The sequence below is a fragment of the Hyperoodon ampullatus genome (assembly GCF_949752795.1).
Source record: "Hyperoodon ampullatus genome assembly, chromosome: 12".
NCBI classification, from domain to species: Eukaryota; Metazoa; Chordata; class Mammalia; order Artiodactyla; family Ziphiidae; genus Hyperoodon; species Hyperoodon ampullatus.
This window is the reverse complement of record NC_136925.1, coordinates 40661319-40688589: the sequence shown is the minus strand read 5'-3', so window position 1 is coordinate 40688589 and position 27271 is coordinate 40661319. Positions and strand designations below refer to the sequence as shown.

The 27271-nt window shown below is 35.9% G+C and overlaps 1 protein-coding gene across 2 annotated transcripts; it reads left to right on the top strand.

Annotated features, from left to right (window-relative positions):
- Positions 1 to 1083: 1083 nt before the first annotated feature.
- Positions 1084 to 26674, top strand: WASF1 (WASP family member 1; the record flags this gene model as incomplete). 2 transcript variants are annotated; one of them, XM_079716153.1, is made up of 8 exons in its annotated part: positions 1084 to 1216; positions 6674 to 6808; positions 19121 to 19274; positions 20339 to 20456; positions 21928 to 22097; positions 23728 to 23907; positions 25025 to 25653; positions 26517 to 26674. In XM_079716153.1, the coding sequence occupies 8 exons, from the start codon at positions 1084 to 1086 to the stop codon at positions 26672 to 26674; spliced, it is 1677 nt and encodes a 558-aa protein (XP_079572279.1). The 2 variants fall into 2 exon arrangements, with proteins under 2 accessions (XP_079572279.1, XP_079572278.1); XM_079716152.1 differs by having other exon boundaries at positions 21925 to 22097.
- Positions 26675 to 27271: the final 597 nt, after the last annotated feature.

Sequence of the window (27271 nt, the reverse complement as noted above, 5' to 3'; positions counted from 1 at the left end):
CACTAAATTCCTCTGACTGCATATCTGTGTCTCTCAAACAGTGGCAGTGACAACATTCCTGCAATCAGCTGTTTTTTCTGTTACTCCACTTATATTCAATTTGAATTTCACTCCAGTGTCATCATTTTTCCTTTCTGTGCCACACTTTTATCTTTGTTGGCCAGTTCCCTCTTTCAGTTACCATTTTGTAAAATTTCGTATGAGTTCATCACTGGGAGGCAAGAAGGTAAACCAGCTACATGCTTTGCTATCTGTAGGCGAACTGAGTAACAGATGAGAAGTGACCTATCACCAACAAACTTTGAAAAGAAGTGATGCAATTGGTCACTGAAATGACGTGCATCTCTTATTAACATAGTGACCTGTGAACTGAAGTGCCAGCAAAGAAGTTCATATTTATGTAGTTACTCACACTTAGTATACTGTGGTAAGTGAAGTTGGAACCATGTTGTTGGGGGACTGGTATTTAACTAAATTGTGGAAGCTGAAATTTGTGCATATGGGAAGCCTGGGAAGTGAGGACTGACTGTAATTCAAAGAAGGTTGAACCATTTGATCAATTAAATAAATATTTGGTTAGTTTTGATTAGATTGAGGATGTAAGGCTACTTGGACTATCTGATTTCTGAGCTATTGAATGCCTGATACATTTTATGTGGAAGTGTAATTTTGATACTACTCTTGCAGTTTCTTTAATCCTTTTAGGTACTTCCTTACAGAGGACCTTTCATACTAACTCTCTAGAACAAAACCCCTAGTTGTAGTAAGTAAAATCAGTGGTTTTAAGAGAATAATAGTGATGATGATTATGAATTCACCATGAAGCAATTGACATTGAAAGTAAGTTTTTAAAAAAAATATTTTACATAATGCTGACATTCTAATAATTGAAGATAAAAATGGTTAACAAATCAACTTTGATTCATGTAGTCCGGTGACTCCATTTTCACCATCTTCATACTAGCAAATATTTTATTATTAAATGAAAAAGATAAGGTCTCATTCTGTGTTGGTCGAAACTGATAAGTGTTAATTTATTGTTTGATTTCCTACAGGTGAACTGGCTTAGAGGTTGATCTCAAGATGCCATTAGTGAAAAGAAACATCGATCCTAGGCACTTGTGCCACACAGCACTGCCTAGAGGAATTAAGAATGAACTGGAATGTGTAACCAATATTTCCTTGGCAAATATAATTAGACAACTAAGTAGCCTAAGTAAGTATTTTTACATCAATTAAAAATATTACTCGCGGGCTTCCCTGGTGGTGCAGTGGTTGAGAGTCCGCCTGCCGATGCAGGGGACATGGGTTCATGCCCCGGTCCAGGAGGATCCCACATGCCGCGGAGCGGCTGGGCCCGTGAGCCATGGCCGCTGAGCCTGCGCGTCTGGAGCCTGTGCTCCGCAACAGGAGAGGCCACAGCACTGAGAGGCCTGCGTACCACAAAAAAATATTACTCGCAAACCAGAATGTTATGCTTTAGGGTATTAAGACGATATTCTTGTGATTAATTGGGGGGGGGGATAGTTGATGAGAAGAGTACAGAGTTATCTTGAAAAATGTAGTCATTTTAAGTAAAATTAATGCGTTTTAGAATCATTTCTTCTTCCCCTGCATGTTTCCTCTGGGAAAGGGAAATAAGGATAGAATCTTTAGGAACAGAATCACATGATGGTTAAGAAAGAATGAGATTGTTTTTAAAATATAATTCAGTCTGTAAAAGGTGGTGCTCAAGTTGTACTTTTGCTTGCTTGTTATCGCTATTTACTTTTTTAGAGGCTTAAACTATTTGTGTTTTGGGATGCTAGTATCTCTCTCTTTATATACATACATACATACATATATATATATATATATCTTATTAGCATAGGAAAATATTTTTATGTTACAAATATCTAAAAGTGAAAGATGTGGAATAGTAACTAACTAGTCAGAGGATTAGGTTAGTCAGGTGACTAACCTTTCTTTTTATAATTGACTACTTAGCACAAGGTAAAAAGATGTTGTTAATCTGATTTGTTTCAAGTGAGAGCATTTGGACATACACATGTAGTCAGAGCAACATAGAAAGTTATATTTGAATATTCTTGGTTAGAGCACTAAATTTCTACATTGCCTATGAAATAGTTGTAAGAGTAAATTAAAAGACTGTTTCTTTGAATTTAAGTGTATTCGTTGTCCCATTTGGTGGGTTTTTTTTTTCAGGTTAGTTATCAGCAGTGAATCACTAACATATTGTTTACTTGTTTCTTCCTTGAGAAATTCAATATAAAGTGTACTTTTGAAACAAGTCAAAAGAAAAGGCCTAGAAAGTACATTAATATATGATTATCCATATTGTTTAAAGTCATTTGCTAGCACTAATCGGTTTTATGATCTGTCAGATTCTATTAACATAACATAACTTCATATAAAATGTATATATTCTATATGTATATGGGTACATCAGCTTGTTAATATTAAAATAACATGTTAAGAGCATAGAAATGACATTAATAAATTTGGTTAAAATATTTCTTTAAATTAAAATGAATATTAGATCTAATATAAACAACTTGTTTTAGGTATATTTTCAATATAGAATTTAGAACTAATGTGTGTCAGTTTTGCAGTACTAACCTGTTTCTAACATAACCTGAAGGTGAAAATTTAAGGAATTTTCAAGTTTGATACAGAAAGTCCATATAAGCAACATCTGTCAGCAAGCACATGGTCTTGTTGTAGCCAGACTGAAAATAGAAATACATTGTAAAGATATAACTAAATTAGGTTTTGGGTACTTCAAACTTGGAATCAGAGACTATAGAGGCATTTTCTAAGCAGTTTGTAGAGATTCAAAAAAAGAAAAAAGAGAAAAAGCATAAAATATTGTAGCAAGGTGTAACAATAGTTTACCACTCCAGAATTAAGCTCTCTGGCAGCTTTCCCATGTGACATAGTTGAGAACCTGGAATTAAATTTAAAAGGCCTCTAGATAGCCAGAATAAACAAGCCCAAGCACTAAAGACCATGCACATAAAATAACCAGTTGATCCCTCTCCCAACTTGTTTACTGTTACTTTGATAATTCAGACAGGGTTTATGATGTGGTTTCCAAACATTAATGTTTCAGAGCATTAAAAGAGGAGATACGGGGGGCGGGGGGAGATAATAGAAGCAGGCAGTACTGAAGCCAACCAAAAGATGTAGTTTATAGCAAAGGAAGCAGTGACATAAGGGAAAAAGCAACAAAAACTGGAAAGAGGCCATTTAATGTAAAAGCAAATATTCTTATACATTTCAAAGCTGTTGTTTCTCATAATCAATTCATGACTATAAGTCCTCAATAAAAGGATAAATTATGTTTAATTTTTATTTAAGAAGATAGGGAAGCTTAGAGTAGATTTTACATTAGTTTCCATCCAAAATAGTTAAAATAATAATTAATGCATTAAATAATTTCTGAATTACTTAGAAAACTAGGCTATTCAGAATGGTTCTAGGTAATTCCAATTTTCACTTTGGTACAATTCCTAGCACCAAAAATGCTATTGCACACAGCAGTGAAGGTCAACTCCAGAGCTCAGCATTGCTTGGGGTTGCACATCGTCCTGACCTCTTCCTTGCAAAAATATGCATCTGGTTCAGTTGTTTTTCCTAGCGGAACACAATTCTGTTTTATAATAGATAATTACTGAACACATAGAATTCACTTTATTTAAATTTCTTCTGCTATACCAAAAGTTTCCCCATTTTATTGCCATCTTATTTAACAACCATTGGGACTCTAATTACCTGAGAGATCTTTTACATTTTCTCTTCCCAAGGCCTTTCTCTTATTGAATATGGTCATTTCATACTACCAAGATGAGCAGATAGAGCCTACTTCTTGTTCTCAATCATAGAAAATTTGACAGATAGATAAGAAAGTAGATGGGTAAGAGGGTGGATAAATAGATTGGCTCTATAAGACTAATTAGATAATAGATAGACAATGGACAGATAACATTGAATATTTTGCTGTGTGATAAAGGTACATGTTTCTTGTCCGTAAAGAACATACCCCATTTAGTTGAAGAGTCTAATATTATGAATTCTGTGAGTTTCAAACAGTGGGAGAATGTATATAATTAAAATCAGGAGTTTTAGATTATAGGAACTGAGAAAAGAGATAGGCATAGGAGAAGTCATTAGAGGAGGCTTGCTGAATGAAATATGAATTGAATTGGGCCTTTAAGGAACAAAAGAATTTGGAAACTGGAGATGAATGAAGAAGGAAGGCATTTCAACTTGTATGTAGAAGTAGGCAGATGAATGGAGGCAAAAATAAATATATGAGGGGGATTAAAGGGACAAATGATATTAGACATGTAAGGTGGAACTTGATTATGGAGGACAGTGTTAGCTGAGAGGATTTAGATTTTAACATGAGAGGTAATGAGACCTCATAGATTCTTGAGTAGAGACATAGTATAATAAATGTAAGGTTAGTTGAAATTCAGATCATACACAATTAGTTTTACGTTGTGAACTTTATTCCTTTCACCTGTCTCTGGGAGGGAAGGAGGAGGTAGATGTGGAAAGTAAGAAGGAATATGAAAAGAGAACAGATGGGGGTGTTTATCTTATCCACTGCAGTGCTTTGGCACTTAAACCTGAGGTGGGGAAAATGTAAACGCTTTTTTAAAAATCTGTTTAAAAAAAAAATCTGTGGGCCCTCTTTCCAGAAAAATGCAAATGCATTAAAAATCTGCATATAATTTCAGGTGGTATACAGACTATAACTTAAAGATCCGTGTATTAAACTAAGTTCTTTTAGGTTTAAAATTGTCTCTTCCATCTCTGTATCCCTAACATTTGATGAATAAATGTATGGGATGCTTCCCTTATCTGCCAGAGAAACTCTGTGTCTCTGGAAGTGTCTCTAATACCATCCCACACCCAAACGTTTAGATGCTTCTTTCTCTGTGCTCTGTGACTTTTACGTCGTTTTATAGTAAGAGCTGCCTGTTGTTGAGCCCCTATCCTGTATCAGTTACTCTACAATTGCGCCCCATCCTCTCCTTCTTTTTCCTCCTTTTCTTATAACTTCTTTGAAGGAGATATTTTTATTCCTATTTTATGGGTGAGGAAATTGATCCCAAGGCCTCAAAGTGAACGGAACAAAGATTTGGACTTATTTATTAAATTGGTTTTCATGTTTATTTAAATGTCTGTTTCTCCCTCTGTTCAAAACCCGTCAGTGGCAGAGAACTTCTTCCAGTCATTTTTATATCTCCAGGATCTGGTACACTGTCTGGCACATAAGACATTCCCAGTCATTTTGGTTTAAAGAATATATGTGAGTGAATGAATATATATAAAATTATCCTTTTTCTCTTAATTTATTATAGAGAGATTAAAGTTATGATTTTTTTCCTAAAGATTATAATATCTTCTAGGACAGGTATTTTATGTTTTATTTCTTGGTGTCTTCAGTAAGAAATACACCTACCAGGCACAGGGTGAGCCCTCAGTAAACCTTTGTTGATTTAACTGATAATATATTGAAGTGCTTTGGAAAAAAGACAGCCATTGTTCAAATGTAAACTGGTGAGATTAATGAATTCATTCTATAAGTATTTAGTACCCTGTTACAGGACTCTATAGAGTTTACTGTTGAGCTACATTTAACCTAGACAGTACGCTTGGGTCTAAAATATCTTGATTTAGGAAGACCATCAATTTTTTTTATTCAAAGGTACAGATAGTGATTGACTTATCTTTATATTGTGAGCATTTATTTATATGTTCTAAATACACTTGAACATTTTAAAATTATAGGTCATCTAAAACTTCTCCCTGGCTTATTTACTAGATAGAAATTTTTATTTCTCCTTTTAGAATGGGATTATTTTGGCTTATTCTTTACAGTAATGGAAATTTACATGACTAGAGGAATTCAGTGATTTTAGATTTATGATTTTTTAAGAAACTAGAATGAGAGAAAATGTAAAATATCTCTCATAAATTTTCAGAATCTGTATTTTGGGTGTACCTGAGATTAGGTCATCTACTAGGTTTATGAAATATCTTGGATTCTGCCACTTGGCCTGAAATTCAGTTCTAGTGTAGAGTCTCTTTATGACTGCTGAATTGGGATTAAGAGATGTATTATTTATGTGTACTTTACATTATAACCTCTCTAACCCTCAACGGGTGTGTAGATAGAGATAAAGCAGGAGAGTATTTCCTTAGCCACAAGTCACCTACCAGGAAGTGGTAGAGCTAGTATCTAAAACTGTATTTCCCAGGGTTTGTGTTTTCTTCTCACTCTGTCACAGTTGGATTACTTTAGGCTAGGGTTTAAAATTTAAACTACTTTCAAGTAAATACCAAATTCATTGGGGCAGCGTTTTTGTTTTGTTTTTTTTTTTTGCGGTACGCGGGCCTCTCACTGTTGTGGCCTCTCCCATTGCGGAGCACAGACTCCTGACGCACAGGCCCAGCGGCCATGGCTCACGGGCCCAGCCACTCCGCAGCATGTGGGATCTTCCCGGACCGGGGCATGAACCCGCATCCCCTGCATCGGCAGGTGGACTCTCAACCACTGTGCCACCAGTGAAGCCCGGGGCAGCGTTTTTAAATGTTAAATTGTTTGATATTTATCTCGGATAACATTAAATTTTATGGTATATGCTTCATTTTTGCTTAGGTAAATATGCTGAAGATATATTTGGAGAATTATTCAATGAGGCACATAGTTTTTCCTTCAGAGTTAACTCATTACAAGAACGTGTGGACCGTTTATCTGTTAGTGTTACACAGCTTGATCCTAAAGAAGAAGAATGTAAGTTTATTCATATTATATTTTCTTTCACATGTATGTTTTTGGTTAGGTGGGATGAGTGATATATTTAAGAACACTATTATACATGAATTTATTTTAAAAAAACTGGGAGAAATGTGCTTCAATTAATCAAAGAAACATACACACACATACACACAAACACACAAAACATGAATTTACTACACCTTGGGGGGAGGGGGGAGACCCTCAAGATGGCAGAGGAGTAAGACGTGGAGATCACCTTCTTCTCCACAAATACATCGGAAATACATCTACATGTGGAACAATTCCTACAGAACACCTACTGAACGCTGGCAGAAGACCTCAGACCTCCCAAAAGGCAAGAAACTCCCCACGTACCTGGGTAGGGCAAAAGAAAAAAGAAAAAACAGACAAAAGAATAGGGATGGGATCTGCCCCTCTGGGAGGGAGCTGTGAAGGAGGCAAAGTTTCCACACACTAGGAAGCCCCTTCTCTGAAGGAGATGGGGGGGACGGGGCGGGTGAAGCTTCGGAGCCACGGAGGAGAGCGCAGCAACAGGGGTGCAGAGGGCAAAGCGGAGAGATTCCTGTACAGAGGATCGGTGCCAACCAGCACTCACCAGCCTGAGAGGCTTGTCTGCTCATCCGCCGGGACAGGCGGGGGCTGGGAGCTGAGGTTCAGGCTTTGGAAGTCAGATCCGAGTGAGAGGACTGGGGTCGGCTGTGTGAACACAGCCTGAAGGGGCTAGTGCGCCACGTCCAGCCAGGAGGGAGTCCGGGAAAAAGTCTGGAGCTGCCAAAGAGGCAAGAGACCATTGTTTCGGGTTGTGCGAGGAGAGGGGATTCAGAGCACCGCCTAAACGAGCTCCAGAGAGGGGCGCGAGCTGAGGCTATCAGTATGGACACCAGAGATGGGCATGAGACACTAAGGCTGCTGCTGCAGCCACCAAGAAGCCTGCGTACAAGCACAGGTCACTATCCACACCTCCCCTCCCAGGAGCCTCTGCAGCCTGCCACTGCCAGGGTCCCGTGATCCAGGGACAACTTCCCTGGGAGAACACACAGCATGCTCAAGCTGTTGCAATGTCATGCTACCCTCTGCTGCCGCAGGCTCGCCCTGCATTCCGTAGCCCTCCCTCCCAACGGCCTGAGTGAGCCACAGTCCCTTAATCAGCTGCTCTTTTAACCCCATGCTGTCTGTGTGGGGAACAGATGCCCTCAGGTGACCTACACGCAGAGGCAGGTCCAAATCCAAAGCTAAACCCCAGGAGCTGTGCAAACAAAGAAGAGAAAGGGAAATCTCTCCCAGCAGCCTCAGGAGCAGCAGATTAAATCTCCACACTCAACTTGACATACCCTGAATCTGTGGAATACTGGAACAGACAACGAATCATCCCAAAATTGAGGCAGTGGACTTTGGGAGGAACTATAGACTTGGGGTTTGCTTTCTGCATCTAATTTGTTTCTGGTTTTATGTTTATCTCAGTTTAGTATTTAGAGCTTATTAACATTGGTAGATTTGTTTATTGATTTGGTTGCTCTCTTCCTCTTTTTTTCTAATATATATATATTTTTTTCCTTTTTTTCTGAGTGTGTATGTCTATGCTTCTTTGTGTGATTTTGTCTGTATAGCTTTGCTTTTACCATTTGTCCTAGGGTTCTGTCCATTTTTTGTTTGTTTTTGTCATATAGTTTTTAGCACTTATCATTGGTAGATTTGTTTTTTGGTTTGGTTGCTCTGTTTTTCTTTCTATTTTGTTTTTTCTTTTTTTATTACTTTTTTTGTTTTGTTTTGTTTTTGCGGTACACGGGCCTCTCACTGCTGTGGCCTCTCCCGTTGCAGAGCACAGGCTCCAGACGTGCAGGCTCAGCGGCCATGGCTCACGGGCCCAGCCGCTTCGCAGCATGTAGGATCTTCCCAGACCAGGGCACAAACCCGCATCCCCTGCATTGGCAGGCGGACTCTCAACCACTGCGCCACCAGGGAAACCCTACATTTTTATTTTTAATAATAATTTTTTAATTTTAATAACTTTATTTTATTTTTATTTTTTCTTTATTTCTTTTTTTTTTCTCCCTTTTATTCTGAGCCGTGTGGCTGACAGGATCTTGATGCTCCAGCTGGGTGTCAGGCTTGAGCCTCTGAGGTGGGAGAGTCGAGTACAGGACATTGGTCCACCAGAGACCTCCCAGCCCCATGTAATATCAGTGAAAGTTCTCCCAGAGATCTCCATCTCAATGCTAAGACCCAGCTCCACTCAACAATCAGCAGGCTACAGTGCTGGGCACCCTACGCCAAACAACTAGCAAGACAGGAACGCAACCCCACCCATTAGCAGAGAGGCTGCCTAAAATCATAATAAGGCCACAGACACCCCAAAACACACCAACGGACTCAGTCCTGCCCACCAGAAAGGCAAGATCCAGCCTCATCCACCAGAACACAGGCACCAGTCCTCCCCCACCAAGAAGCCTACACAGCCCACTAAACCCACCTTACCCACTGGGGGCAGACACCAAAAATAACAGGAACTACGAACCTGCAGTCTGTGAAAAGGAGACCCCAAACACAGTAAGTTAAGCAAAATGGGAAGGCAGACAAATACACAGCAGATGAAGGAGCAAAGTAAAAAGTCACCAGACCAAACAAATGAAGAGGAAATAGGCAGTCTACCTGAAAAAGAATGCACAGTAATGAGAGTAAAGATGATCAAAAATCTTGGAAATAGAATGGAGAAAATGCAAGAAACGTTTAACAAGGACCTGGAAGAACTAAAGAGCAAACAAACAATGATGAGCAACACAATAAATGAATTAAAAATTCTCTAGAAGGAATCAATAGCAGAATAACTGAGGCAGAAGAACGGATAAGTGACCTGGAAGACAAAATAGTGGAAATAACTACCACAGAGCAGAATAAAGAAAAAGAATGAAAAGAATTGAGGACAGTCTCAGAGACCTCTGGGACAACATTAAACGCACCAAGATTCGAATTATAAGGGTCCCAGAAGAAGAAGAGAAAAAGAGACTGAGAAAATATTTGAAGAGATTATAGTTGCAAACTTCCCTGACATGGGAAAGGTAATAGTCAAGTCCAGGAAGTGCAGAGAGTCCCATACAGGATAAATCCAAGGAGAAACATGCCAAGACACATATTAATCAAACTATTAAAAATTAAATACAAAGAAAAAATATTAAAAGCAGCAAAGGAGAAGCAACAAGTAACATATAAGGGAATCCCCATAAGGTTAACAGCTGATCTTTCAGCAGGAACTCTACAAGCCAGAAGGGAGTGACAGGACATATTTAAAGTGATGAAAGGGAAAAACCTACAATGAAGATTACCCATCAAGGATCTCATTCAGATTCGACAGAGAAATTAAAACCATTACAGACAAGCAAAATCTAAGAGAATTCAGCACGACCAAACCACCTTTACAACAAATGCTAAAGGAGCTTCTTTAGGCAATAAACACAAGAGAAGGAAAAGACCAACAATACAAACCCAAAACAATTAACAAAATGGTAATAGGAACATAGATATAGATAACTATATTAAATGTAAATGGATTTAATGCTCCAACCAAAAGACATAGACTGGCTGAGTGGATATAAAAACAAGACCCATATTTATGCTGTCTACAAGAAGCCTACTTCAGACCTAGGGACACATACAGACTGAAAGTGAGGGGATGGAAAAAGATATTCTATGCAAATGGAAATCAAAAGAAAGCTGGAGTAGCAATTCTCATATCAGACAAAATAGACTTTAAAACATAAACTATTACAAGAGACAAAGAAGGACACTACATAATGATCAAGGGATCAATCCAAGAAGATATAACAATTGTAAATATTTATGCACCCAACATAGGAGCACCTCAATACATAAGGCAAATACTAACAGCCATAAAAGGGGAAATCGACACTAACACAATAAAAGTGGGAGACTTTAACACCCCACTTTCACCAATGGACAGGTCATCCAAAATGAAAATAAATAAGGAAACCCAAGCCTTAAATGACACACTAGACCAGTAGGACTTAACTGATATTTATAGGACATTCCATCCAAAAACAACAAAATACACTTTCTTCTCAAGTACTCATGGAACATTCTCCAGGATAGATCATATCTTGGGTCACAAATCAAGCCTTGGTAAATTTAAGAAAATTGAAATCAAGTATCTTTTACAACCACAATGCTATGAAACTAGATATCAATTACAGGAAAAAAAACTGTAAAACATACAAACACATGGAGGCTAAACAATATGCTGCTAAATAACCAAGAGATCTCTGAAAAATCAAAGAGGAAATCAAAAAATACCTAGAAACAAATGACAGTGAAAACACGATGACCCAAAACCTATGGGATGCAGAAAAAGCAGTTTTAAGAGGGAAGTTTATAGCAATACAGTCCTATCTCAAGAAACAAGAAAAATCTCAAATGAACAACCTAACCTTACACCTAAAGCAATCAGAAAAAGAAGAGCAGAAAAACCCCAAAGTTAGCAGAAGGAAAGAAATCATAAAGATCAGATCAGAAATAAATGAAAAAGAAATGAAGGAAACAATAGCAAAGATCAATAAAACTAAAAGCTGGTTCTTTGAGAAGGTAAAGAAAATTGATAAACCATTAGCCAGACTCATCAAGAAAAAAAGGGAGAAGACTCAGATCAACAGAATTAGAAATGAAAAAGGAGAAGTAACAACTGACACTACAGAAATACAAGGGATCATGAGAGATTACTACAAGCAACTATATGTCAAGAAAATGGACAACCTGAAAGAAATGGACAAATTCTTAGAAATGCACAACTTGCCTAGACTGAACCAGGAAGAAATAGAAAATATGAACAGATCAATCACAAGCACTGAAATTGAAACTGTGATTAAAAATCTTCCAACAAACAGAGCTACCCTGGTGGCGCAGTGGTTGAGAGTTCGCCTGCCGATGCAGGGGAAACGGGTTCGTGCCCTGGTCCGGGAAGATCCCACATGCCGCGGAGGGGCTCGGCCTGTGAGCCATGGCCGCTGAGCCTGTGCGTCCAGAGCCTGTGCTCCTCAACGGGAGAGGCCGCAACAGTGAGACACCCGCATACCGCAAAAAAAAAAAAAAAAAAAATCTTCCAACAAACAAAAGCCCAGGACCAGATGGCTTCACAGGCGAATTCTATCAAACATTTAGAGAAGAGCTAACACCTATCCTTCTCAAACCCTTCCAAAATATAGCAGAGGGAGGAACACTCCCAAACTCAATCTATGAGGCCACAATCACCCTGATACCAAAACCAGACAAAGATGGCACAAAAAAAGAAAACTACAGGCCAATATCACTGATGAACATAGATTCAAAAATTCTCAACAAAATACCAGCAAACAGAATCCAACAGCACATTAAAAGGATCTTACACCATGATCAAGTGGGGTTTATCCCAGGAATGCAAGGATTCTTCAATATACGCAAATCAATCAATGTGATACGCCATAGTAACAAATTGAAGGAGAAAAACCATATGATCATCTCAATAGCTGCAGAAAAAGCTTTTGACAAAGTTGAACACCCATTTATGATAAAACTCCAGGAAGTATGCATAGAGGGAACTTACCTCAACATAATCAAGGCCATATATGACAAACCCAAAGCCAACATCGTTCTCAGTGGTGAAAAACTGAAACCATTTTCTCTAAGATCAGGAACAATGCAAAGGTTGCCCACTCTCACCACTGTTATTCACCATAGTTTTGGAAGTTTTAGCCACAGCAATCAGAGAAGAAAAAGAAATAAAAGGAATCCAATTCGGAAAAGAAGAAGTAAAGCTGTCACTGTTTGCAGATGACATGATTCTATACATAGAGAATCCTAAAGATGCTACCAGAAAACCACTAGAACTAATCAATAAATTTGGGAAAGTAGCAGGATACAAAATTAATGCACAGAAATCTCTGTCATTCCTATACACTAATGATGAAAAGTCTGAAAGAGAAATTAAGGAAACACTCCCATTTACCATTGCAATAAAAAGAAGAAAATACCTAGGAATAAACCTACCTAAGGAGACAAAAGACCTGTATGCAGAAAACTATAAGACACTGATGAAAGAAATTAAAGAAGATACAAACAGATTGAGAGATATACCATGTTCTTAGATTGGAAGAATCAACATTGTGAAAATGACTATAATACCCAAAGCAATCTACAGATTCAGTGCAATCCCTATCGAACTACCACTGGCATTTTTCACAGAACTGGAACAAAAAATTTCACAATTTGTATGGAAACACGAAAGACCCCGAACAGCTAAAGCAATCTTGAGAAAGAAAAACGGAGCTGGGGGAATCAGGCTCCCTTACTTCAAACTATACTACAAAGCTGCAGTAATGAAGACAGTATGGTACTGGCACAAAAACAGAATTATAGATCAGTGGAATAGGATAGAAAGCCCAGAGATAAACCCATGCACATATAATCACCTTATGTTTGATAAAGGAGGCTAGACTATACAATGGAGAAAGACAGTCTCTTCAATAAGTGGTACTGGGAAAACTGGACAGCTACATGTAAAAGAATGAAATTAGAATGCTCCCTAACACCATACACAAAAATAAACTCAAAATGGTTAAAGACCTAAATGTAAGGCCAGACACTATAAAACTCTTAGGGGAAAACATAGGCAAAACACTCTATGACATAAATCACAGCAAGATTCTTTTGACCCACCTCCTAAAGAAATGGAAATAAAAACAAAAATAAACAAATGAGACCTAATGAAACTTCAAAGCTTTTGCACAGCAAAGGAAACCATAAACAAGGCGAAAAGACAACCTTCAGAATGGGAGAAAATATTTGCAAATGAAGCAACTGGCACAGGATTAATCTCCAATATATACAAGTAGCTCATGCAACTCAATATCAAAAAAATAACCGAATCCAAAAATGGGCAGAAGACCTAAATAGACATTTCTCCAAAGAAGATATAGATTGCCAACAAACACATGAAAGTATGCTCAACATCACTAATCATTAAAGAAATGCAAATCAAAACTACAACGAGGTATAACCTCACACCAGTCAAAATGGCCATCATCAAAAAATCTAGAAACAATAAATGCTGGAGAGGGAGGGTGTGGAGAAAAGGGAACCCTCTTGCACTCTTGGTGGGAATGTAAAGTGATACAGCTGCTATGGAAAACAGTATGGAGGTTCCTTAGAAAACTAAAAGTAGAACTACCATACGACCCAGCAATCCCAATACTGGGCACATACCCTGAGAAAACCATAATTGAAAAAGAGTCATGTACCACAGTGTTCATTGCAGCTCTATTTACAGTAGCCAGGACATGGAATCAACCTAAGTGTCCATCAACAGATGAATGGATAAAGAAGATGTGGCACATATATACAATGGAATATTACTCAGCCATAAAAAGAAACGAAACTGAGTTATTTGTAGTGAGGTGAATGGACATAAAGACTGTTACACAGAGTGAAGTAATTCAGAAAGAGAAAAATACCATATGCTTACACATATATATGGAATCCTAAAAAAAAAAAAATGGTTCTGAAGAACCTAGGGGCATGACAGGAATAATGACACAGATGTAGAGAATGGGCATGAGGACATGGGGAGGCTGAAGGGTAACCTGGGATGAAATGAGAGAGTGGCATGGACATATATACACTACCAAATGTAAAACAGATAGCTAGTGGGAAGCAGCCGCATAGCACAGGGAGATCAGCTCAGTGCTTTGTGTCCACCTAGAGGGGTGGGATAGGGAGGGTGGGAGGGAGATGCAAGAGGGAGGAGATATGGGGATATTTGTATATGTATAGCTGATTCACTTTGTTATACAGCAGAAACTAACACACCACTGTAAAGCAATTATACTCCAATAGTGATGTTAAAAAAAAAAAAAGGAATTTACTACACAACTTTTTTACCCACAACCTTTGTTTTACATGTTGTAATAGATTGGTGGCTTATGTATAAATGCCATTAGCTTGAGTCTCCTGGGTTTTCTACTCTTTTTTTCCTTTTTTATCTCTTCTTTTTGTATATTAAATAGCTCTTCATTTTTTGACATAAGATTTTTTTGGCCAGACTCTTCCTCTATTTTCTTTGTCTTTTCTCCCTTATAATTTGTTTGTATACATTTGTCTTAGAAATAAAAATTATTTGAAAATTACCTGAAATTCTTAGGTTTGATTGTTTAAGAATGCAATTCCTTGTAATATGCTTTTGTGTGTGCATGTTGCTAAACTGCTAGAATCTGATCTCGTTCTTTAAATGTTACTTCCCAATTTAAATGAACGTTTCCAAAAAAAAAAAGTTCCCAAATTGCCAGTATATAGGACAAAAGTGTTCTATGCTGAGATAGGGATATTATGTTAAGAAAACCATATTACAGGCTAAAATAATGGTAGAAAGTTTAGTGGTAAAACATTTCATGCCTTGATAGAATACATTGAATGGTGATGTTTCTCAAATGCTTCTTTCTGTTCTGTTTGTTTATTTTTTAAGAAAGAGAAGTGAAACTACTAAAAACATAATTTTCACTTATCTACCCTAGAGTATTATTTAATGTGAATCTCTTACAACCCTCTGTTCAAAATATTTTTTGTGGAATAACATTTTTATTATAAATGTAAGTTATATAATAGATCTAAACTTGAACAATAAAAATATTAAAGGATATCACTGGAAAAAGCAAAAGGTAGAATATAATGATGGCTGTTTTAGTGATTGAACCAACTTCTGACATAATTTAATGCCTGAATACGGAGAGGTGAGTACTTACTATGCTAAGTTTCCTCTACATGCAAAGATATAAATTCATAGGTCTGGATATGAGAAAAAACCAAGACAGTACTTTAAAAAAAAAACAGCTTTATTGAAATATATTTCATACACCCTACAATTAACTCATCTAAAGTTAAAGTGTATGATTCAGTGGTTTTTAGTATTCTCACAGAGTTATGCAACTATCACCACAGTCAGTTTTAGAACTTTTTCCTCACCCCAAAAAGAAATCCTATATCCAATAGTAGTTACTTCCCATCTCCCCCTCTCCGTAGCCTCCAGCAATCACTAATCTACTTTCTGTCTCTATGGATTTGCCTGTTCTGGACATTTCATATAGATGGAATCATACAATATATGGTCTTTTGTGACTGGCTTCTTTCATTTCTAAGCATAATGTTTTCAATATTGGTTCATTTTGTAGAATGTATTGGCATTTGCCTGATGACTAATGATGTTGAGCATCTTCTCATGGCTTATAAGCCACTTAGAATCAAGTCTCCAAGCAGGAAGGTGGTGGAGCTAGGACTTAAAACCAGGATTTACACCCAGGTTACTCTGAGTGAAGTGGACCAAGTGCACGATTTTGAGACTGTTTACAAAACAGGGAGCAGATTGTTGGCATGTGGGTGACATGAAATGAGGTAAAGTCAGTCTAGTCATGCCAGATCTTTCTTTTGTCCAAGAAGCCAGGTATCTAGATTTTTATCTCATACCTTTTGTTTTTAAATGTTGACAACTGCAACTAGTTCAGTTAAAAGCAACTAAGACAAAAATGATTCTATTTTTGTGCAAAGGGCTGGATCTATAACCTGACTTTACATTGTACCAAAAATCTAACAGAAATAGATAGTTAAAATGTGTTTCTTCCTTTAATAAAGCTACAGTCAAGTGTAATTCACAGTGATGTATAAATGTAAAAAAAACACAAATTAATAAAAAGAATAATAATCCAACTTAAAAAAAAAAGAAAAAAAACGAAACAGGGTTTAAATGACTTACTGGCCATTTGTGTATCTTCTTTGGAGAAATATCTGTTCAGATCCTTTTCCCATTTTTAATTCGGATTATTTTTCTTTTGATTGTTGAGTTACGCAAATTCTATATATATTCTGGATCCAAGTCCCAAATCTTATGATTTGCAAAGATATTCTCTCATTCTGTGGGTTGCTTTTTCCTGGTGGTATCCCTTGAAACATGTTTGTGTATATTATAATGTATACAATGTATATTGTTATACGTCATGAAATTCTTGAGATAAAAATCATTGCTAATATTAAAAAAAATTTTATGGCCATACTTTCAAATATGTCATTTATATCCAAAATTTCTTTTTTAAATAATTTAAACATGTAACTTACAAGTACATTTCATCTAAAAATATAGAAATATACAGGCAGTTCTTTTATGTAACAGAAATAAAAATTAATATTTAGTTTGAAAATACTGTTAAATTTTAACAGATATTTTAGCATTCCCGTTAAAATTGAAAATGAAAATACAGATACTAGTAAATAACTTAAGATGTGTTTAAGTGTTCTAAAAAATTCTTAATGTGCCAACAACTATTAGAATTATTCAGTTTCCTTTAAAATTATATGGAGCATTGGGGAAGAATTCAGAATCTAAAAGTTGAACTACTTAATTTGAAATTGTCATGGGGATGTTGAATAGAGGAATTTTCAAAGTTATTTAACCTAGATTTTTTAACTCAGTTAAAGTTCACATAAAATAACATTATGAGTAGAATAATAAATTACAGAATGTAATATCAATATTTTGAGGTTTTTAATTACCATTAAATAGTAAGTAACAGTAATTTAGAAAGGGTAAAAAACTGAGTCTTTAAACAAAGATCTGTACCATTATCTTTAATTCAGTTATGTTTACAAACATATTGTGCTGACTTACTGTGTTATATAACACTAAGTAATATCAGATGTCATTGTTGGCAACTGGAAGGGGCTTTGTCACATTGGTCTGTTAACAAATGAGAGATGATAAATGAGAGGAGCTGAAGATAGAAAAATGCTTATTACTTTACATGTTCTTTATATCCTTTACTAAGACAGTTTTGGGAAATCAAACACTAGGTTTCATACTTACGGTTAATAAGTGGGGTAGGAGGGTGGCAAAAGTTGATCCATTTTGATTGCAGAAACCAGAGGCCACTTCTGATAGGAGCCAGAGGAACAGCGTGTGGTATTGTGCCAGAGAGATTAGCCTCAAAGGCAGACAGATCTGCGTTTTCTGTTCTGGCTCTACTGCTTATTAACCATTTTACCTTGGGCCAGTTATATAATATTTTCTATTTTCTTATGTTTAAAAATGGAATAATAATTCCTATTCCATTAAATTGTTATAAAGCTTAAGTAAAAATTAGTGAAAGCATCTAACACTATAGTTTATACTTATTAAGTATCTCTCATACTACTCTTTAGTGATAGTGGGAAAAAAACTTTTTTCCTTCTCTGAATTTTATTTTGGTGTTTTTAAGTCAGGTAGAAGTGGAATTGCTGGGAATGCAGTCATGTTGTGACTTTTGCATAGCCAGCGTCATTGCTCCACTTATTTCATAGACCCAAACATTCATGTTGAGTGAATTTTATTTGTAAGGATGAAAGAGATACTATTTTAGGGACAAAAATAATTTAAGAATTGTTATGATTATTTAGTACCGACCTTTCTATGGTGTAAGGCATTTGTGCTAAAAGCCATATTAAATACATTAAAAAATCACCTAATTTTTTAATATCAAGAAATCACTCTAAGAGTTAAAAATCTAGTATTTTGGTAAATTTTTTATTTTAACATGCTGCACAGTCCAAAAGAAACTGAGCAAATGAAGTTATTTTAAATCCTCATATGTATGATGGGGCTGTGTTAACTTACTGGAGAAACTAATGTACAAGATAGCCTCAGTCTTCAAGAACTTGTAGTTAATTGGAGACCCTTATAGAACAAGATAAAAGATAAGTGAAATAGACAACAGTACAGATTGCCCAGTACTTGAAAACTTAATTTTCTTTATAATAAGTTTGTTTTAACTTTATAGTCCATGTATCATACTTATAGTCTCTAAAGCATAGAGGGCAATAGTGCATTTAGCCCAGAATGCCACTGATAACTAAGTAATTCCTTCAGTGTTACTGGTATAAGCTAAATAAAAGTAATAAAGGGAGATGGAAAAAAGATTATAGAAAAAAAGAGGAAAATGTAGGTTGCTGGGGGCTGGGAATGGCAAGGAGAGAAAAGGAAAAGGTGCATTTGATGGGAAATGTAGCATATGCTTCAGGTGTCATTAGAGCCTTAGAAATCAGAGGTTGCATTAAAACCCATCTAATTAGTAAAATAAAGCACAAAATGATGTAGCATATAGTGATAGAACATTTAAAATATGGTTCCTGATTCATAAACCACTAACAGTCATGACCTTCTGACTTTTAAACAAATATGGTATATGAATTTGTCCTTATGTTAAATCATCTTAGTAAAATAAAACAATACATTTTTGATTTTTGTTTTAGTGTCTTTGCAAGACATAACCATGAGAAAAGCTTTCCGAAGTTCTACAGTTCAAGATCAGCAGCTTTTCGACCGCAGGACTTTGCCTGTTCCATTACAGGAGACGTACGATGTTTGTGAACAGCCTCCACCTCTCAATATACTCACTCCTTACAGGTCAGTACGCTAATAAGTAAGAAGGCCGGTTATTTATTTCAGACTTCAAGTTCAGATATGTAGCAGTCTACCTTTAAATGCTAAATCCCCAAACATTTTTTATTTCACTGGTCTCCTGACCAATGCAGAGAACCCTCCTTATCCACCACCTTTAGAAAACCTCTGCTTTATTCACTAGGTGAGTTCCCAAGGTTTGGGCATACAAAAAACAAGACTTACTCAAAGGAGTTGTTTTGACAACTGTTTTTAAGAAAAGCCAATGGCAAACATGAATATGAAGAAACAAGGAGTTGTTATTGTCTTTTTAATTTAATTTCTAATTAGATGGAAAAGAAAAAATAAAGAGTTCAAAATCCCACCACATTAATAAAATAAATATTGTTTTTTTCTGGTTCTTGTCTACTCTTGATCTTTGCATTAAATTTCTGTGTATTGAATATGTAGTATCTGTTTTTAAATTTTTTTTACCATTTAAAAAACTCTGGACTTATTCAGCCTTTCTTTGGAGTCTTTCACATGAATTGTTAAATGGGTGATTTAAGAGGCACAACACGTGTCCTGAATAAAATGGTATTTGGATAGTTATTTGAAACTATTTGTCAGTATGCAAGGCATTGGATATAACTATTACTATTAGAATGACTATTTGGTGATATTTTTTGGATTTGGTAAGATGATAAGTAAATTAGAGTATTGGCAGAAACCCTGTATAGTTTCTCTGTCCTGTTGTCCTTTCAGGCTTTTCTCTTTGGCAGAATCATTTGTAATTACTGGAATTTCCCACAGGACTTATAGAAAACTTGACATTCAGCAGAAGTTAGGGATGAAAATTGTCCAGTTGTACCTTTAAATTATTAATACCAACTCTGAAAAACTTCTGGTTTTCCATTTTCCTTAGTTTCCTGTCTGATTTGTGTGAAATGTTCTATTGGTGCATATTCTCATTTATTTTGCCAATATTTTTACACATGCTATATTTTGTTAATGTAAGAGGAAACAATTTTAGTAAAATTACTTCTATTCCTATTGCCTAAGTATTTTTTAATTGATATTTTATACTTCAGAGATGATGGTAAAGAAGGTTTGAAGTTTTATACCAATCCTTCATATTTCTTTGATCTATGGAAAGAAAAAATGTTACAAGATACGGAGGATAAGAGGAAGGAAAAGAGGAAGCAGAAGGTATTTCAAAAAATTGAAGTTAGTTTTCATGTATTTGTGATTTGTTGCATATGTGGAACTTTATTAATTCTGTACTTTGACAGTTTTATTTTATTTGGTCCATATGGTCAAATACTGAAGTCTTTATAACCACACAGAAAGATCACAGTCTAATGGGGAGCAAATGAACAATTAGGTTATTATAATATGGTGTGATAAGTGCCCACCTAACAGAGAGGTATGCATGGAGGGTTTGAGTAGCACAAAATAGCACCTGCTTTAGGGAGGACGGGGCTGATAAACACTTCAACAAAGCTTATAATGAATCTTGAAGAACAAATAAGAATTAAGTGGACCAGGGAAGAGAAAGGCATTCTGCTAAAGCAGAGCAAAGGAATATTGTACAGATATTGGTAAAGTAGATTAAGTTAATATTTTCTTACTACAGAGCATATCCTAAATGGAAAGCTTATAACAGTCTCACTAAATTCCTATTACCTGTCTGATGTATTATCAGTTTCTGCTTTCTAATAAAGTTCACTTGGATCTGTTTTATTCCATGTTAATGATAACTCAAAATATAGAAGGAGGAAGCAAAGTTGGATTTAGGCAGAATTATGAAGGTGGCAAAGTTTGTCTTTATCATCCCTCTGTTTCTCGTATAGCTATCTCTGCTCTCCCCGCTCTTCCCCTACATGTTATTATTTTCTGCACTAGACAGTGTACCAGTGTTCTAGCCAGAGTTTGCAGACTGGTGACTGGTAGCCCAGACTGTGCTTGCAAGCAGTTTTGTTTGACAAACACAGTGGTTTTTAAATTTTTGAACTGGAATGGCTTAGATGGACATACCCATCTAGTTCAATACAGGCCTCATCTTATATCTTACTCTTTTTATTCACGTATGTTACCTGCTTGGCCCCTTTGGTTTCTTTCTATACTTTTTCTCCCACAGTTGGAATCACTTTTTGTTTTATTTTTCAAATACCCTATTTTCTGTTGAGTGGCAGTTATTATGGTTTAATTGGGTAATTGGATTTTTTTCTAATGTATTGGCTAGCTAATTAGTCATTTCTCAGATAACATAACCTTAGTATATTTTCAGGTTTTGGCTAGAGGTAGGCAGTGCCATTAATTGTAGAAATTTCACTCATTAAAGCAAAAACTAATAATGTAGGAGCAGAGTTGATGAATCTTTTTTCATCTGAAAGGACTTTCTGACCTCAAGTTTTATTATGTAGACATACTATTTTTATCTGATACATCAATTTCATTTAAAGGTTAAAAAAGCATTTGAAAGTGGGATTACAAGCAAACAAGCTAAGATTTAACTCTGAATGCACAAATGAACTGTATCTGTGTTACTTTTACTGTATTATGATGACATTGTCTTTTTCAATACTGATGTTAGAATTCTATTTTCATTGTTATAACCTCTTTTTAAAAACGTGGTACTTCAGCATTTGGCTTTGTTTCAATACATCTGTTATAGCAGAAAAATCTAGATCGTCCTCATGAACCAGAAAAAGTGCCAAGAGCACCTCATGACAGGCGGAGAGAATGGCAGAAGCTGGCCCAAGGTCCAGAGCTGGCTGAAGATGATGCTAATCTCTTACATAAGCATATTGAAGTTGCTAATGGCCCAGCCTCTCATTTTGAAACAAGGTTTATTTTCTTTTGTTTGTTTTTTAAACAAAATTAATGGTAAAACACTGGCTTTATTTCTAATATCTATATGTCTAAGTCTTAGGTCCTGAACTGTTGAATTGACAGACCCTGTTCTATAAGTATTGAGTTGATTGTGAAACCCTGACCATTGTGAGCCTACTGAAGTCTGATCTTGGGCAGGTCATTTTTGTACCCGGACTTCAGTTTTCTCATCTGTAGAAAGAAGTGGTTGGAGTGATGATCTTCGGTGTTGTTTTAACTTTCATATGAGGTCTCAACTCCCTCTCAGTAGTTCAGGCAGAGTCTGTTAGAATTTCATAATAGAGTAATGGGGTCTGGATTTTTTTTTAATATTATTGATTCACTGCATATAAAATAGGAGTTGGAAGGGGGTTATATTTTGTTCCTTTTTCTTTCCCCTGACTTCCTTTCTATGCCACATCTTCCACCTCAGGTATATCAGGACTTTCAAAACAAAATTACTCGTCCCCTTTTGCAGAAATATGCAATAGGTCCTTTTCCTATCTCAGTGGCCAGGGGCCCTATCTAACTAATATGCAGCCCTAACAAACATTATACTAGCATCTCTCTGTGAAGAGATTTGTGTACAGTTGATTTATAGTTATTATTATATGTTTTATAGTTATTGATTTTTGAATGGAAAAGAACTTAAGACTTTCTTTCGAATAATACATGTAAATTATTGGGTCATAAGTGTAAATTATTTTGGCCTATTTTAAGAGTAATATACATATAAGGTACTATCTATATGTAGTACTGAAAGAAAGAGACTGAAAGGATTGATTTTTTTAAAAATTAATAATCTGTAGACAGACATTTATTTCTAATCACTGTTAAGTGATTGAGGTATTGAGCTGACCCAGTTGTATAAATATAATAATTTCTAACTTGCTTTGTACACATCTTTTAAATCCAGCTTTGTCTCCAGCATGCACTACAGTCAGTAAATATTTATAAGTCTTCACATGCTCAAGGTATCTAAAACTTTGCTTAAATCTGACTTAAGTCACATGTTATTATGTTACTCAGCTATTTTCTGAGTACCTTAGCGCCTTTGAAAACAGCAAAAAGACAAAAACAATGTAGTTGGCCATGTCTGTGCTACTAGTATCAGGGAGACCTATCTCCCTTGGGCACCAGACACTTGGAAGTCATTTAGGTTTAAAAGAACAGCAGGATATTCTGGTGGTAGAAAATTCCAGTTTTCATATTCTAGCTTGTTGTCATTGGCATCTTATTGTAAAGAAAAAAATTAAATAGAGGCAGATAGCTTTGAACACAATTGGCTGAAAGTTATTTTCTTTTCTTGTTTATCAGATTATGAAAGTAATACTTTTCACCCTTGTGAATTGAATTAGTATTATATTATAAAATAATAAAATAACTGAAGGTCATCATAATAACCTGAATCAGCAAGGAAAGTTTGCATTGTGAGCAGCATTCTGTGTTTTAAAAGCAGGATGAATGTAATAAATTTCTGAAAGAAGTTTCTTAAAGTAGTTAAAATATTGACATTCAAGGGATAAACCTTCAATATCTCATGTAGAACATTTTACTTCACCAATAATTCAAGAAAAATACACTGATACTATATGTATTTTTTTAGACCGCAGACATATGTAGATCATATGGATGGATCTTACTCGCTTTCTGCCTTGCCGTTTAGTCAGATGAGTGAGCTTCTGACGAGAGCTGAGGAAAGGGTCTTAGTCAGACCACATGAACCACCTCCACCTCCACCAGTGCATGGAGCAGGAGATGCAAAACCCATACCCACCTGTATCAGGTATGTCAGAACAAGCACATGATGTTTCATCTCAGATGTTGGTAACCTTTTTCTTTAAAGGCCCATATAATAAATGTTTTCAGCTTTAAGACATATGGCTTCTGTCACAACTACTCAACTCTGCCATTGTTGAATGAAAGCAGCCATGGACTATACATAAACAAATGAATACGTTTGTGTTTCAACAAAACTTTATTTATAAGAACAGGGATTGGGTCAGATTTGGCCCGTAATTTGCCAGCCTCTCATAAGAGCTGACACATTCTCTTGGGAAATTTTAGCTAATGATAATTTAAAGATTAAAGTGTATTTCATTTTATTATAGCTTTGTTATCAAGCACATGATCTGCAATATATTAATAAAAATTAAGAATTTTTGGTATGTGGTTAGGGACAAAGAAATGGGAACCAAAGACTTGATTATAAATGTTAATTTGATATTAGGGGAAATACTCTAAGAATTTGAGAGAGAATAAGCAATTGCTCATAATAATCTTTTAGTAAAGCTTTTTGAAGTTTCATTTTTTCCACTGTTATCCACATTATACATTTTTTTCATAGAGAAATAGAGATCAGCTTTACAACTTTCAGTTAAAAAGATCAATCTTTTATATCACTGACTCATTTGATGTTCCATCCTCAGCAAGGAAGAGGGCCATAAATTTCCTTTTGTGGTTTGTAATTAGTTGTCATTGATTTAACTGAAATGACATATAATGAGTCTTAATAGCTTCAATACAAATACAGTATTGTTTTGGCCACAGGTATAGCAATACAAATGTTGTAATATGATAAATTTTGAGTCATTATGAAGACTCATATCACAGTGTAAAATTGAGCATTTTATCAAAGGAAGGATAAAATGCTCAAGTGGATATGAAAGTTACATGAGAGGATGAGATCATTTAGAATATTATAAATCAAAGCACCACATATTGATTTTCTTGTTAGTGTACTTTTAGTTCTCATTTCATTCTAAATATTGCTGAAGAATTTTTAATTTTTATAGGAACATGTTAATGCCTCTACCTTGATAGAATTACTGGTAGCCATTTATGTTTTGTGTGGTTAGTTTTTTCTCTTTAAATAACTTGCTGGGATCTCTTTATCATTTCAGTTCTGCTACAGGTTTGATAGAAAATCGTCCTCAGTCACCAGCTACAGGCAGGACACCTGTGTTTGTGAGCGCCACCCCCCCACCTCCTCCACCACCTCTTCCATCTGCCTTGTCAACTTCTTCATTAAGAGCTTCAATGACTTCGACTCCCCCGCCACCAGTACCTCCCCCACCTCCACCTCCAACCACTGCTTTGCAAGCTCCAGCAGTACCACCGCCTCCAGCTCCTCTTCAGATTGCCCCTGGAGTTCTTCACCCAGCTCCTCCTCCAATTGCACCTCCTCTAGTACAGCCCTCTCCACCGGTAGCTAGAGCTGCCCCAGTGTGCGAGACTGTACCAGTTCACCCACTCCCACAAGGAGAAGTCCAGGGGCTGCCTCCGCCCCCACCACCGCCTCCTCTGCCTCCACCTGGCATTCGACCATCATCACCTGTCTCAGTTGCAGCTCTTGCTCATCCTCCCTCTGGGCTACATCCAACTCCATCTACTGCCCCAGGTCCCCATGTTCCACTAATGCCTCCATCTCCTCCATCACAAATTATACCTGCTTCTGAGCCAAAGCGTCATCCATCCACCCTACCTGTAATCAGTGATGCCAGAAGTGTACTTCTGGAAGCAATACGAAAAGGTAATTTTCTCAAGAGCCGTTAAAAGCATTGCAATGGTAGCATTAGAACCTTTCTAAATATTGGAGACAATAATGTTTTCTTCATTTATAAAAGTTTAGATGCTCATGTTTTTGTACAAGTGGTCTTTAGAAAGTAAAGCTATGTTCAGTTTATATTTTAAGTCTTTTTCAAGAAAATATGTCACATTAATCATTTTATTTTCATACTTAGTAGGTATTCTTAAAATGTTTATTGAATGAATGAGAAATTAAAAGTATCAGACTTAAATGTTATAGAAAATTTAGTTAAAACCCTTTGTAAATATTACATTCAATATATATATTAACTCCTTTTAAAATAGTATTTTCTTCAGTGTTAAGGCTGTCCGTTTTGTATGTAAGTGACACTTGCTTTACCAATACCTTTAAAGGATTAAAGTTCCTACCTTAGTAACAAAGGAACAACCTGTCACATTCATTTATTTATTCAGCCAACATTTCCTACTATATGCCAGGCACTAACAGTATAGAATGAATAATAGTGCCTTTCCCTCAAGTACTGGGGAGAACAAAGACAGAAAATACGCTCAATGATGTTTAATTTATTTGACTGTAGAGGTAACAAACAAAAGAAATGTATCACCTGGTTAACTTTAGGAGGTGGTGAGTAGGGAAGCACAATAGACCATAATGGCTAAATAAACTATAGACATCCACTGGGGTATGTGGTAAGTTTCATCAAATCTTCAAATTCTTTTTAATAGATCTTGCTTTTTATTTTCCTGTTAGTATTTCTCATGTGTATTTGAATTTATTAGATTAATAATATCTAATAATATCTAGTATTTTGGTTTACAATGAATGGTTTGGATTTACTATATCAGGTATTCAGCTACGAAAAGTCGAAGAGCAGCGTGAACAGGAAGCTAAACACGAACGCATTGAAAATGATGTTGCCACCATCCTGTCCCGCCGTATTGCTGTGGAATACAGTGATTCAGAAGATGATTCAGAATTTGATGAAGTAGATTGGTTGGAGTAAGAAAAAATGCATTGATAAATATTACAAAACCGAATGCAAATGTCCTTTGTGGTGCTTGTTCTTTGAAAATGTTTGGTCATTCCAGTGTTTTGCTTTCTTTTCCTTAAGGTAAATAACCCTTTTCCTCCATAATTTTTGATTTCTAAGACAAATATTAGCATACATTTCAAACTAAATGTTTTACAGTGGCTTATCTTTTTTTATTTTTCCCTGAAAAGGCATCATTTGGTCAAATAAACCACTAAGTATTAAGCATGGACAGCTGTTGTTAGAGTAGCTGATTCCGTTTTTTGATATATCTTAATTGTGCACTTTGTGAATTTTAATTTAAAAAGAGCAACTGAGATTAAAAATCTTGAGGGCAGCTGTATCTGTTAATGAGCCTTATTCCATTTCCTGACGTTTTAAAAGAAGAAACACTACCTTTATATGAATACACTCAGAAAGTACATTTAGCTTGTAGTATTGAATTCTCTTAAAGGAATGCTTGAATTTTTAATTATTGTTTTATTGTTTTAAAATACTTGCCTTATTTGAATGTTTAGCAGTATCCCCTTCCTACTTATATATTGTGTGGTACAATTTTGCTTGCCTATA